Below are 13,013 nucleotides of genomic sequence, written 5' to 3' on the forward strand. Positions count from 1 at the left end.
AGACCTTTCTTGTTTCTTGAGAAAGACTTGTATTGCTGTATACTTTCCTCTTAGGACTGCCTTTGCTGCATCCCAAAGATTTTGAACAGTTGTGTGTTCACTTTCACTGGTTCCCATGAATTTTTTAAATTCTTCTTTAATTTCCTGGTTGACCCATTCATTCTTTAGTAGGATGCTCTTTAGCCTCCATGTATTTGAGTTCTTTCTGACTTTCCTCTTGTGATTGAGTTCTAGCTTCAAAGCACTGTGGTCTGAAAATAGGCAGGGAATGATCCCTATCTTTTGGTACTGGTTGAGACTTGATTTATGACCTAGGATGTGATCGATTCTGGAGAATGTTCCATGGGCACTAGAGAAGAATGTGTACTCCGTTGCTTTGGGATGGAATGTTCTGAATATGTCTGTGAAGTCCATTTGGTCCAGTGTGTCATTTAAAGTCTTTATTTCCTTGTTGATCTTCCTTTGTTGATCTGTCCTTTTCAGTGAGGGGGGTGTTAAAGTCCCCCACTATTATTGTATTTGTCAATGTGTTTCTATGCTTTTGTTATTAATTGCCTTATGTAATTGGCTGCTCCCATGTTAGGGGCATAGACATTTACAATTGTTAGATCTTCTTGTTGGATAGACCCTTTAAGTAGGATATAGTGTCCTCCCTCATCTCTTATTACAGTCTTTGGTTTAAAATCTAATTTGTCTGATATAAGGATTGCCACCCCAGCTTTCTTTTGGTGTCCATTAGCATGGTAAATGGTTTTCCACCCCCTCACTTTCAATCTGGGAGTTCTTTGGGTCTGAAATGAGTCTCTTGAAGACAGCATATCAATGGGTCTTGTTTTTTTTATCCAATCTGATACCCTGTGTCTTTTGATTGGGGCATTTAGCCCATTTACATTCAGGGTAACTATTGAAAGATATGAATTTAGTGCCATTGTGTTGCTTGTAAGGTGACTGTTACTGTATATTGTCTGTGTTCCTTTCTTGTCTATGTTGCTTTTAGGCTCTCTCTTTGCTTAGAGGACCCCTTTCAAGATTTCTTGTAGGGCTGGTTTCGTGTTTGCAAATTCCTTTAGTTTTTGTTTGTCCTGGAAGCTTTTTATCTCTCCTTCTATTTTCAATGACAGCCTAGCTGGATATAGTATTCTTGGCTGTATATTTTTCTCATTTAGTGCTCTGAATATATCATGCCAGTCCTTTCTGGCCTGCCAGGTCTCTGTGGATAGGTCTGTTGCCAATCTAATGTTTCTACCATTGTAGGTTACACATCTCTTGTCCCGAGCTGCTTTCAGGATTTTCTCTTTGTCTCTGAGACTCGTAAGTTTTAGTATTAGATGTCGGAGTGTTGACCTATTTTTATTGATTTTGAGAGGGGATCTCTGTGCTTCCTGGAGTTTGATGCCTGTTTCCTTCCCCAAATTAGGGAAGTTCTCTGCTATAATTTGCTCCAATATACCTTCTGCCCCTCTCTCTCTTTCTTCTTCTTCTGGGATCCGAATTATTCTAATGTTGTTTCATCTTATGGTATCGCTTATCTCTTGAATTCTGCCCTCGTGATCCAGTAGTTGTTTATCTCTCTCTTTCTCAGCTTCTTTATTTTCCATCATTTGGTCTTCTGTATCACTGATTCTCTCTTCTGCCTCATTTATCCTAGCAGTTAGCGCCCCCATTTTTGATTGCACCTCATTAATAGCCTTTTTGATTTCGACTTGGTTAGATTTTAGTTCTTTTATTTCTCCAGAAAGGGTTTCTCTAATAACTTCCATGCTTTTTTCAAGCCCAGCTAGTATCTTTAAAGTCATGATTCTGAACTCTAGATCCGACATCGTACTAATGTCCGTATTGAGTAGGTCTCTGGCAGTCGGTACTACCTCTTGTTCTTTTTGTTGAGGTGATTTTTTTCCATCTTGTCATTTTGTCCAGGGGAGAATAGATTGAGAGAACAAAATGCTAACAGGGTAACAACGTCCCCAGAAAATATACTCTAAACAAATCAGAAAAGACCTGTAGCCGGGGGAAAAGAAAGAGAAAGATAGAAAAAAGAAAAAGAAAAAAAAAGAAAAAGATAAAGATAAAAACAAAAAAAAAAAACAGAATATGATCAAATATGATCAGGCTGGTGCATAGATCAGTGCCACACACTAGATTTTGGGTGTATTTTGTTCTGTTAGAAGAAAGTGTCTCCCAAAATTTTAAAGAAAGAAAAACTTATATATGTACAAAAACAAGGGTTGATATGATGAAGGGATGGAATATTACTGTAAAGATGAAAATTATAAAAAATTTTATAAAAGGAATTGATAAGAAGTTCTTTGAAAAAAGAAAGAAGAGGATTTAAAAAAAAGAAAAAAAAAAAAGGGAGAGAATGTGATCAGGCAGGAGAGTAGAACAAAACCATATACTAGAGATTTAGGGTATATTTTGATCTGTTAGAAGAAACTATTTCAAAATTTTAAAGAGAGAACAACTTATATATATATGCCAAAAATAACGGTAACTACTATGAAGGTATAGAATATGACTCTGAAAATGAAAAATAAAAAAGATTTTTAAAAAAGGGATTGATAAGATGTTGGTTGAAAAAGGGAAAAAGAAAAATTCAAAAAAAAAAAAGACAGCTAAAAAAAAAATAACTTTGAAAGACTAAAGAATCGTGGTAAAAAAGCCATGGATTCTATGTGCATTATTCCCCTAGCGCTGGAGTTCTGCCATTCTCATTGATCGGTAAACTTGGTCTTGGCTGGCTGTTCTCGCTGATCTTCTGGGGGAGGGGCCTGTTGCCGTGGTTCCTAAATGTCTTTGCTGGAGGCGGAATTGCCCCGCCCTTGCCCGTCCCGGCTAAGTAATCTGCTCGGGTTTGCTCTCTGGAGCTTTTGTTCTCTGCAAGCTTTCGGTACAGCTTTGGAGGCGGAGAGTGAAAATGGCGGCCTCCCAGCCTCCGCCCCGGGGGAGCCGAGAGCTCGGGGCCCCGCTCCTCAGTGAGCCCCCAGAGAAAAGCAGTCAATTGGGGCGCCTGGGTGGCTCAGTCGTTAAGCGTCTGCCTTCGGCTCAGGTCATGATCCCAGGGTCCTGGGATCAAGCCCCGCATCGGGCTCCCCGCTCAGCGGGAAGCCTGCTTCTCCCTCTCCGATTCCCCTTGCTTGTGTTCCCTCTCTCACTATGTCTCTCTCTGTCAAATAAATAAATTAAATCTTTAAAAAAAAAAAAAAAAAAAAAAAAAAAAAAAAAAAAAAAAAGAAAAGCAGTCAATCACTCCCGTCTCCCCGGTCTCCGGCCGACTCCATGCTCACCCAGCCTGCGACCGAGCGTTTCTATCTCTGGCACCCAACTCGGTGTGGAGTCTCCAAACCCAGCAGATCCCTGCGGTGCACTCCTGTGCCGCTCCTCCCGGGGGAGGAAGGGGAGTCTCCCTGGATTTGGCACTTGTTGGGTCCCGGCTGGAGGAGCAGCGGCCCGACTGTGCCTCGGATCATGGTTTATGGCAACCCCGAGCTGAGAGCCCACGCCTCGGCTCCGTCTCTGCAGCCGGCTTCCCCGCTCCGATACCTGGGAGCTCTGTCGCACTCAGGCACCCCCGGTCTTTCTGTGATCCTGAGGGCCCTGAGACCACACTGTCCCACGAGGGTTCCACGCCCCGCTTAGCCACTGGAGTGACGTCCCTCAGCGGAGCCGACTTCTAAAAGTTCCGATTTTGTGCTCCGAGGCTCTATCACTTGCCAGAAGCAGCTGACGGAGGCCCCCTCCCCCGCCGTCTATCCTCCCAAATATCGCCTCAGATTCACTTCTCCGCACATCCTACCTTCCAGAAAGTGGTCGCTTTTCTGTTCAGAGAGTTGTTGCTATTCTTCTCTTCGATCTCCTGTTGAGTTTGTAGGTGTTCAGAATGGCCTGATCCCTATCCAGATGAATTCCTGAGACCAGACGAAATCCAGGTCTCCTACTCCTCCGCCATCTTGCCAAGCATCCCCCGCCAGACAGGTTTATCATCCACTGCCAACTACTACACTAACTGTTAGCAGACCAACCACCTGACTAGAGACACATAGGCAAGTCCAGTAGATACAGCCCAGTAAGCCCAGACCAGAAAACTGCTCTATTGTCCCACCCATATCATAAACTAAATGGGTTATTGTTTTGAGTCACAAAGTATTGGAATGGTTTGCTACTCAGCAATAGATCACAGAGACATCCAGCTTCTTTGCTGTTCCTTAGGCACGTTTCCAACTATGCAATGGCAAGTTCTATACTTGGAACACTTTCCCTGTATTGTATGGATAATCTGTTCACATCCTTCAAGTCCTTGTTCAAATTTCAACTGCTCAGTGAGATTTATTCTGAATACTCTATTTAAAATTGCAAGCCCTTCACTACTCCCCCCGCCCCCCATAGTAGCAGTATCTTTTTTTATTTACAGTAGGTCCTTGGAACCACATCTGAGTTTATGCTAATGAAGTGACTCAAGGTAGGACCCTAGATAGTTTCAGAATGGGAGCTGGGCCATGCTGGAAAGAGCAACCATGTAATTAGAACATTGGGGTTTTGAGCCATGTGATATAGGCCCAACTTCCTGACCTCCAGGGAGGGGAGGGAGCCTGGAGATTGAGTTCAATCAAGTGGCCAATGATTCAATCAGTCATAATACTTAAATTTCAGAAGTATAGTCAAAGTTTTGTTCTATGATGCAGTCATTTCAGAAATATTAAAAAGTAAATTTATTTACATTTAACATAAATCATATGCACATAATAAAAATCCAATAAAATCTCTGGACACCAAGTCTTAGCTGAGCTTCCTAGTTGGTGAACACAGTGATGTGCCAGGAGGGTGATGCTCCCTGGTTCCATGTCCAGAGGACATGAAAGTTCAAATTTTGAGAGCTTCCTAGAACTCACTCAATGGGTTTCTTCTTTTGGCTGGTTCTGATCTGTGACCTTTATAATAAAACTAATCATAAGTATAGTGCTTTTCTGAGTTCCCTGAGCCATTCTAGAGAATTACTGAGCCTGGGTAGTTAGTGGGAACACTTGCATTTATAGCCAATTGGTCAGGGGTGTGGGTGGCCTGGGGATCCCTGAACTTGTGTCTTAGTGAGGGTAGTCTTCTTGGGGATTATGCTAGTAACTTGTGGAGTCTGGACTAACTGTGGTTAGTGCCAGAATTATACTGCAACTTGTTATACTTTTATACTACCTAGAGTTTTCTATACTGGACTTATATTACTTTTATAATTTAAAAAAATCTACTTCCATCTTGAAAAAAAGAATAAAATCTTGCAATTAAGTAAGCCATTACTATTTTAAACTGTAAAATCAGTAACATCTAAAGAAATAAGGAGGACCAAATAAGAGCCCACAAGTAGAAATGTCTAGGGGAAAAGAAAGTAAATTTATTTAAATTAAATTAAAAAGTTGATAAAGGCAATAAAATAAAAATATAAAAAGTGGTACATAAAATTTTGTCAAATAAATTCTTTTTTTAAAAAAGCAAAATATTTTGTGGGGCAAAATACAGGACGGTACAAAAAATAAATAGCAAGGTTCATTTAACAAACAGAAACTTACATTTTTTATAAAATGTTGATTTATATTACAATTTAAAGATATTTCTAAATGACTGCATCATAGAGCAAAACCCTATTATGACTATACTTGTGAATTTTAAGTATTATGAATAAGGGGAACAAAAAGTAAAAAAGTTTTTCCTGTGAAGTCAGTGCAATGATTATTAAACCACTGGGCCACAATAAATATGTATAGTATTAAGTTGCCAGATTTTTAAAAACCCTCTATTGGTTTTGTCTTTTTCCCTGTCTCACTTCCCCACTCCTCTACTAGTGCTCCCTCGTATTACATTTAAATAAACTACATGATTTGACACCGTTTTCTCAGGGTCTGCTTATTGGGGAATAAAAGATATGTGCAGAAAAAATATTTCTAAGAGAACTGATTTTCCTCCATAAGCACTGGTTTTACCTTCATGGAACATCCCTTCACATAGATATTATAGTTGCCTCCTCCTAACCATCTTGATTTCAGTCTTTTCTGGTACTAACAGATCATACATACAGAAAGCTATGGACAGAAGCTTAAAAGGGAAGAAAAAATGCTCATAGAAAAATTATGGCATCATTACTTACTCTGAAGAAAAGTAATTATTAATAAAATAAAAAAATTCATTTTTGAAAATACCTAAGTTTTTTTCGGAGTCGCTCAATTTCCACATTTTGTTCAGTTACTGCTTTCAGAAACTGTTGGTTAGTCTGCCACAAGAAAAAAAAATAGAAACATTCAGTATTAGAACACTTAAAACTACATCTTTAAAGATTAACTGTAGGGCATATAAGTAGAAAAAAACGGAGTCATGATAATGATTAGAGTTTTTGACAGTAAAATATAACCTTGGCAATCCTTCCTTGCCTTCACTTTACTACTTCAGTGGACCCTGCTTCACTTCAAACTACCTGCAACTGCTTTTTGATGTCTATGGTTTTCCTTGGCCATTCGAGCCTTCTTTGTTTACCTAACTGCACAGAAGATGACAGGTGCTGTAGAATTCATGTCCCCAGCCTGCTCTGGAAGAGCTGGGTAACAGTGACTGGAGAGAACTGGTGTGTAAATATCCCAAACTCCTCCTGTGCCCCATGGTGGAGTAAGTCTGAGCCTGTTCTACACTGGCTTCCAGAGTCCACTGGTAGGATTAAGTTTCAGTTACCCAAGGTATTAATTTGCATGATTGTTAGAAACCCTTTGGCTGCCTTCTTTTCTCTTCCCAGTCTCACTTCCTCATTCCCCTACTGGTGCTCCTTGGTATTATCTCCTAAATAAATGACATGCATTAGAATCCTTTTCTCAGGGTTAGCCTGAGAAGGAACCTAGCAGAAGATACTGAGGCAGTCTTCGAAGTGTAGAAAAAATTTTTCTAAGGGAATTGATTTTCTTCTCTAAGTGATGATTTTACCATGAAGGCACAAATTCCTTATCCTTATCATCTTTATCTATATGCCTATGGGCAATGTTATTTAGACTATAGTTACCTCCTAATCGACAGTCTTGATTTCAGTTTTTTCCTATCCCAACAGATCATGCATACATCTTTCCAACTGCCTCTCCCGGAAGCAGTTTTCATTGTGCTTCTCTCATACTCTACCCAATCTTACGGACTTCATATTTTTAATACACTATTTTATTTCCCTCTGGAATTGGAATTCGATTCTGCCATCATCCATTCACTTTAAGACAGAAGTAATTGTTTCCTTTCTGCACTTTGATAAAACTTTATATGCACTTTTACAATGCACGTTGCATTATATTCAAACACTAAATTTAAAGTTCATAGCTACAATACCAGCCTTTTTTTGAAGACTACCTTCTCCCAGAATTTCCAGTCACTGGCACATGATTTAATGTATTCTAAGTACTTACACCTTTAAGGAATAAATGAATGAATGCCTCCAATGAAACATAAAGAGAGTCTGAAGACTGCATTTTTATCTTTATTTTGGGAAGCAGACTATTGCAGACCAGAATTTAGTGTTCAATTCACAGACCACAATTTATTTATTTATATTTTTAAAGATTTTATTTATTTATTTGACAGAGAGAGAGAGACAGCGAGACAGGGAACACAAGCAGGGGGAGTGGGAGAGCGAGAAGCAGGCTTCCTGCCGAGCAGGGAGCCAGATGCGGGGCTCGATCCCAGGACCCTGGGATCATGACCTGAGGCGAAGACAGACGCTTAACGACTGAGCCACCCAGGCGCCCCTCACAGACCACAATTTAAAAGACCGACTATCACATGCAGGGAAAGAAGGCCAGATAATGAGAGGTAGGTAAATTATACCATACCAGAATAGTTTAAAAAAAAATTGGGTGCAACACTGGGCATGAATCAGGAAAGACATAATGCTTGCAATGCAAATAAACTAAAGGGTTGATTTGAAGACATGAGCTTGTTCTGTTACTCCAAAAGATGAAACCATGTATCAATGGGAGGAAATTTAACAAGATTTTAGCTTTCTTTCTTTCTTTTTTTTTAAGATTTTATTTATTTGAGAGAGAGAGCATGAGTGGGGGGAAGGGGCAGAGGGAGAAGCAGACTCCCTGCTGAGCAGAGAGCCTGATGCAGGGCTGTGTCCCAGGATCCTGAAATCATGGCCTGAGCGGAAGGCAGACAATTAAGCAACTGAGCCACCCATGCCCCAGATTTTAGCTTTCTAATAATCAGAATTCAAAGGAACAGACTCTTTGAGGAAGTGATAAATCTCTTACAGGGAATAGTTAAAGAAGAGGCTAATGATCATCTAACTGAAAAGCATTTAATAAAAGGATGCCTATATCATCTGAGGAAATAGATGACCTTTAATATCATTTCAAATTCTCCTGTGAAATTATCAGTGACTTCAGTCCAAAGTGATTCACAGCTCTGAATTCTTTTATGTCTGTAATGTACTGTTAACGTTTTATTATATATACTGTCTTGGCTCTAATATAAATAATGCTTGTGTTTTTTACCATTTGGGAGCACCCTAAAGGTAAATGATTTAGAGTGATTAGGAAAAGTATAAATTGGAATTGTGAATTTTAAAAAAGCTAGTGTTAGGAACTAACTTGTTAGCAAGCCTAGTAGAGCTCAACGACTGCATCTGAATATGGTGTTCTCTGTCATTACAAAGAAAATTATATGCTATATTAATATTCTAGAATTTGGAGATTCATAAAGGTCCAGGGAAGCATCCCTTTCAATCACTGATCATGATTACTTCATGTATCATCCGTTTTACCAAGTAGGACACAAGTTTGTGGATATATGCACATTTCTCTTGCAACTAGAGAATCTTTAATAGTGAAAGGAACTTAATATGCAATTAGAAAATATTTTTGACATCAGACGAGATCGGGCACGTTCAGGCTGGTATATCACAGACCTGCACCTCTGAAACAAATAATACCTTATATGTTAAAAAAAAAAAAAAAGAAGATAGTGGGCAGGGAAAAATGAAGGGGGGAATCGGACGGGGAGACGAACCATGAGAGACTATGGACTCTGAGAAACAAACTGAGGGTTCTAGAGGGGAGGGGGGTGGGAGGATGGGTTAACCTGATGATGGGTATTAAAGAGGGCACGTATTGAATGGAGCACTGGGTGTTATATGCAAACAATGAATCATGGAACACTACATCAAAAAAAAAAAAGAAAATAAAATATTTTTGAGTAATTTTATAGAGATGAACAAATCTCAAAAAAGAATATGATTTCAGTAAAGATAATCTCTAGGAAATGTAAACTCCCATTTTATCTATAGCCATAGTAAATAAACTTGTACTTTCATGTACCATTCACATCAAGGGATTCTACCTTCTGTAGGTTACAAATGTGCACTGGTCACGAAGGATATTTACTTCTGTATACTCATCAAATGATTGTACATCTATAGGGACCTATTCACTTAATCAGCTTATTCGTGAAATCAGAAAACTTTTTAATGAGTACTTTTCTTCAAGTTTGATTCTGACTCAAACTTGCTCCTGCGACTATTCTCTGAATGCTCTTTGAGATGCACAAGATCTTTATAATCACTTAACTATGTCCCTTCACATTTAGCAGTCTTGTTGGATACCCAGTAAGTACTTTATTTATTTTTTTTTAATTTTATTTATTTGACAGAGAGAGACAGAGAGAGAGGGAACACAAGCAGGGGGAATGGGAGAGGGAGAAGCAGGCTTCCCGCCAAGCAGAGAGCCCGATGCGGGGCTCGATCCCAGGACCCTGAGATCATGACCTGAGCCGAAGACAGACGCTTAACGACTGAGCCACCCAGATGCCCCCCCGAGTAAGTACTTTAAAAAAATGCTGGGGCGCCTGGGTGGCTCAGTCGTTAAGCGTCTGCCTTCGGCTCAGGTCATGGTCCCAGGGTCCTGGGATCGAGCCCCGCATCGGGCTCTCTGCTCCGCGGGAAGCCTGCTTCTCCCTCTCCCACTCCCCCTGCTTGTTTCCTCTCTCGCTCTGTCAAATAAATAAATAAAATCTTTAAAAAAAAAAAAAAATGCTTAAGTTTTGGGGCGCCTGGGTGGCTCAGTCGTTAAACGTCTGCCTTCGGCTCAGGTCATGATCACAGGGTCCTGGGATCGAGCCCCACATCGGGCTCCCTGCTCCAAGGGAAGCCTGCTTCTCCCACTCCCCCTGCTTGTCCTCCCTCTCTCACTGTCTCTGTCAAGTAAATGGATAAAATCTTTAAAAAAAAAAAAAAGCTTAAGTTTTAAAATTTCTCTTACCATATTCCTTTATTTTAACCACCAGCATAGTCTTTTTGTTCTTTACAACACGACTCTTTCATCCATCTTGTCACTTCTTTATCACTTTTATTGTACCCATCACTTCCTATTCTTAGTTTTGGCTAAAATCTGTGAATTCTTGTGCCTTAGAAATTTTTAATTTTTTTCCTATGAATACTCAAATATTCGTTTCCCCTGACTTTCATCAGAATGATTTGGGGTTGCTTATATCAAAATAGGGTCTCTATGGTATAAGATACCAAAGGATTATATAATCCCTGCAATTCTAAGAGATATACTGAGAGAACGAGTAATTGTGATGTGAGGTTAAGCTATTAATTTCATGCAGAAATATGATTTAATTATGGATATCAGTCATTTTGTTTTGGAGTACTTTAATACTATTTAAAATGTCTAAGAAGTATATTATCAAAAATTTTAAGTAATTAGAAGTAACAAGTGAAATAAGGTGAAATTCAATAATTTTTTACATAGTTAAAAGAGAAAATTTTGAAAAGTAGAAAAAAACTGGATAATTTACTTTTGATGGCACAACTCCACTCCTAAACAAAGACAGTTTCATTAGGTACTAACAAGAATTAGCAGAGTTACTAAGCAAAATGAAGAAAGGAAAGAGAGGAATTACCTGGGATGTCATAATTGTATTACTCAACAATGAGGTAAAATAAAATTCCAAAAGAAAGGAAAAGGAGAGAAAAGAAAAAAAGAAAAGCGAGAGGAGAAAAAAGGTAAAGAGCAGAACTAGGAAGGCTAATTATTACATTTCTTTTAGAAAAAAATTAAAGGGAAATTTAGATGTATCAATTAATACTGATGTCCAGTCAACTAACAAATGATTCTTAATGTCCTATTATTTTTAAGAAACTGGGCTATTCATTTAACAGTTCCACAATTCTTATCATATACTTACCAGCATACTAAATGAAATACTAAGAATAAAGCATGAGTTCTACTCCTGAGAAGCTCACAGTCTAGATTACTCTCAAGAGATCCTACCGAGATCCTAAGATTACTAACAGATTAGGTGATATTTCAGAAAGATGTTAGCTTTAGATCTCTAGTAAGTATTGTGAACATTGTCATGCTACTGAATGTGAAAGGAAAAGACAAAGAGAAAAGAGTACCACCTACTTATTTTCATTTCACATACATGGGCTTTTTTGTTATTGATTTTTATTAGCATAAATAAATATTAAAGTCACAATCTGTTTATATCAAGTACACTAAATGGATATTTTCACTTACCATTTCTATGTTCTCATTAGTTACATGAAGTTGCCTGGTCAATTGTTGAAAATTGGTCAATTGATCCTACAGTAGGAAGGCAGAGGTGTACATGAATAGCATTCTGTTTACAACCCATATGTAAAATTAACCTAAAATCAAGTCTAAAATCATTACGACTAAGTCTAGATGAACTTAGTTGTCTTCTGTTATTGTGTGAATTAAAAGTTGAAGAAATAAGGTTTTTTTAAATGACTACAAAGTTAAATAAGGTGACAATGTAGAAACAAATGTGGCTATTTATGTTTTATGTAAGGCCATTATTTCTAGAAATCATTCTATTAGTAAATAGACATGCTGGAGAGACATTGTACAATACTGAAAAACTACATTCAAACTGACTCAAAAACTACAATATAAACTCTGGCACAGAAATTATTGTTTCTCTCTCCCCTTCTTAAAAGTCTCATAGCTTGAAAGCCCAAGTTTCAAACTGTGTGATTATCTGTTATGATCCTACTAAACACTGTATGTGCAGGTGACACAAAGCTGGAAGGGGCTATTAATATGCTGGATGACAGAATTAAAGACTGACAGATAACTGGAGAAATAAGGACAAAGTATTATTTGTAAAGGCTTGTACAAAAAAACCTAACTGCATAGCTACAGCACAACAATAAAGGTGAAAAAAATACCACAGGACTTAGTTGATTGACCTAAATGGGGAAACAGCCTCAAAGAACTTACTTTTTTTAGAAATAGTTTCTTAGATCTCACAGGTAAAAGCCTTTTCTTTTTGATAAAATGCCATGTGTGTATGTGTGTGTGTGTGTGTATTTTTAAAAAAATTTTTAAATTTGAGTATAGTTGACATACAATGTTACATTAGCTTTAAGTGTACAACATAGTGATTCAACTTCTCTATACATTATGCTATGACTCACTGCTAGTGTAGCTACCATCTGTCACCATACAATGCTATTACAATATCATTGACGATATTCCCTATATTATGCCTCTTATTCCCATGACTTACTCATTCAATATCTGGAAGCCTGTATCTCCTACTCACTCCCCTTCACCCATTTTATCCATTCTCCCCATTCCCCCTCGCTCAGAGGTAAAGGTCTTGCCCAGACTACATATAGGTTATTTTCAAACCAGGGCATATATAGAAAAATCATTTTGTAAACTGCAAAGCGTCATGTAAGTATTATTATGACTCCTTTAGGTAGAAATTCCCAATTATGATGATAGTAGTAGGAACATTCATAAACTGGAATTTGAAAAGTCCATAAATGAGAATTGAAGTAAGGAGTGATAACCAATGTATTTAAACATCTGCCTTCTCAACATCCATAGAAAAGGAATCAGAATTTGGAATACTCCATAGTTTTCAATGTTCCCAGCAGAAAAAGAACCAATGGAAGGATCAAGGAGGCAGATTTTTCAATGGAATGGATCGTCTTCTGAGATAATAAGTTCTTGTCAACAGAGGTTTAC

The 13,013-nt window shown here is 38.3% G+C and overlaps 1 protein-coding gene across 8 annotated transcripts in view; it reads right to left on the reverse strand.

Annotated features, from left to right (window-relative positions):
• The window catches only part of SCLT1 (sodium channel and clathrin linker 1), a 202,189-nt gene that overhangs the window by 140,939 nt on the left and 48,237 nt on the right, over window positions 1-13,013 (reverse strand). For all 8 annotated transcript variants that reach the window (XR_013446457.1, XM_078069232.1, XM_078069234.1 and 5 more), the window contains 2 exons: window positions 11,532-11,597; window positions 6,183-6,253 (listed from right to left, as the gene is read on the reverse strand). Coding sequence is in view for 7 of the 8 variants with exons in the window: in XM_078069232.1 (XP_077925358.1) it covers window positions 6,183-6,253; window positions 11,532-11,597 (137 nt within the window). In the remaining variant the exon portion in view is untranslated. The remainder of the gene's footprint in view (window positions 1-6,182; window positions 6,254-11,531; window positions 11,598-13,013) is intronic.

The sequence above is a fragment of the Halichoerus grypus genome, chromosome 3 (genome assembly GCF_964656455.1).
Source record: "Halichoerus grypus chromosome 3, mHalGry1.hap1.1, whole genome shotgun sequence".
NCBI lineage: Eukaryota > Metazoa > Chordata > Mammalia > Carnivora > Phocidae > Halichoerus > Halichoerus grypus.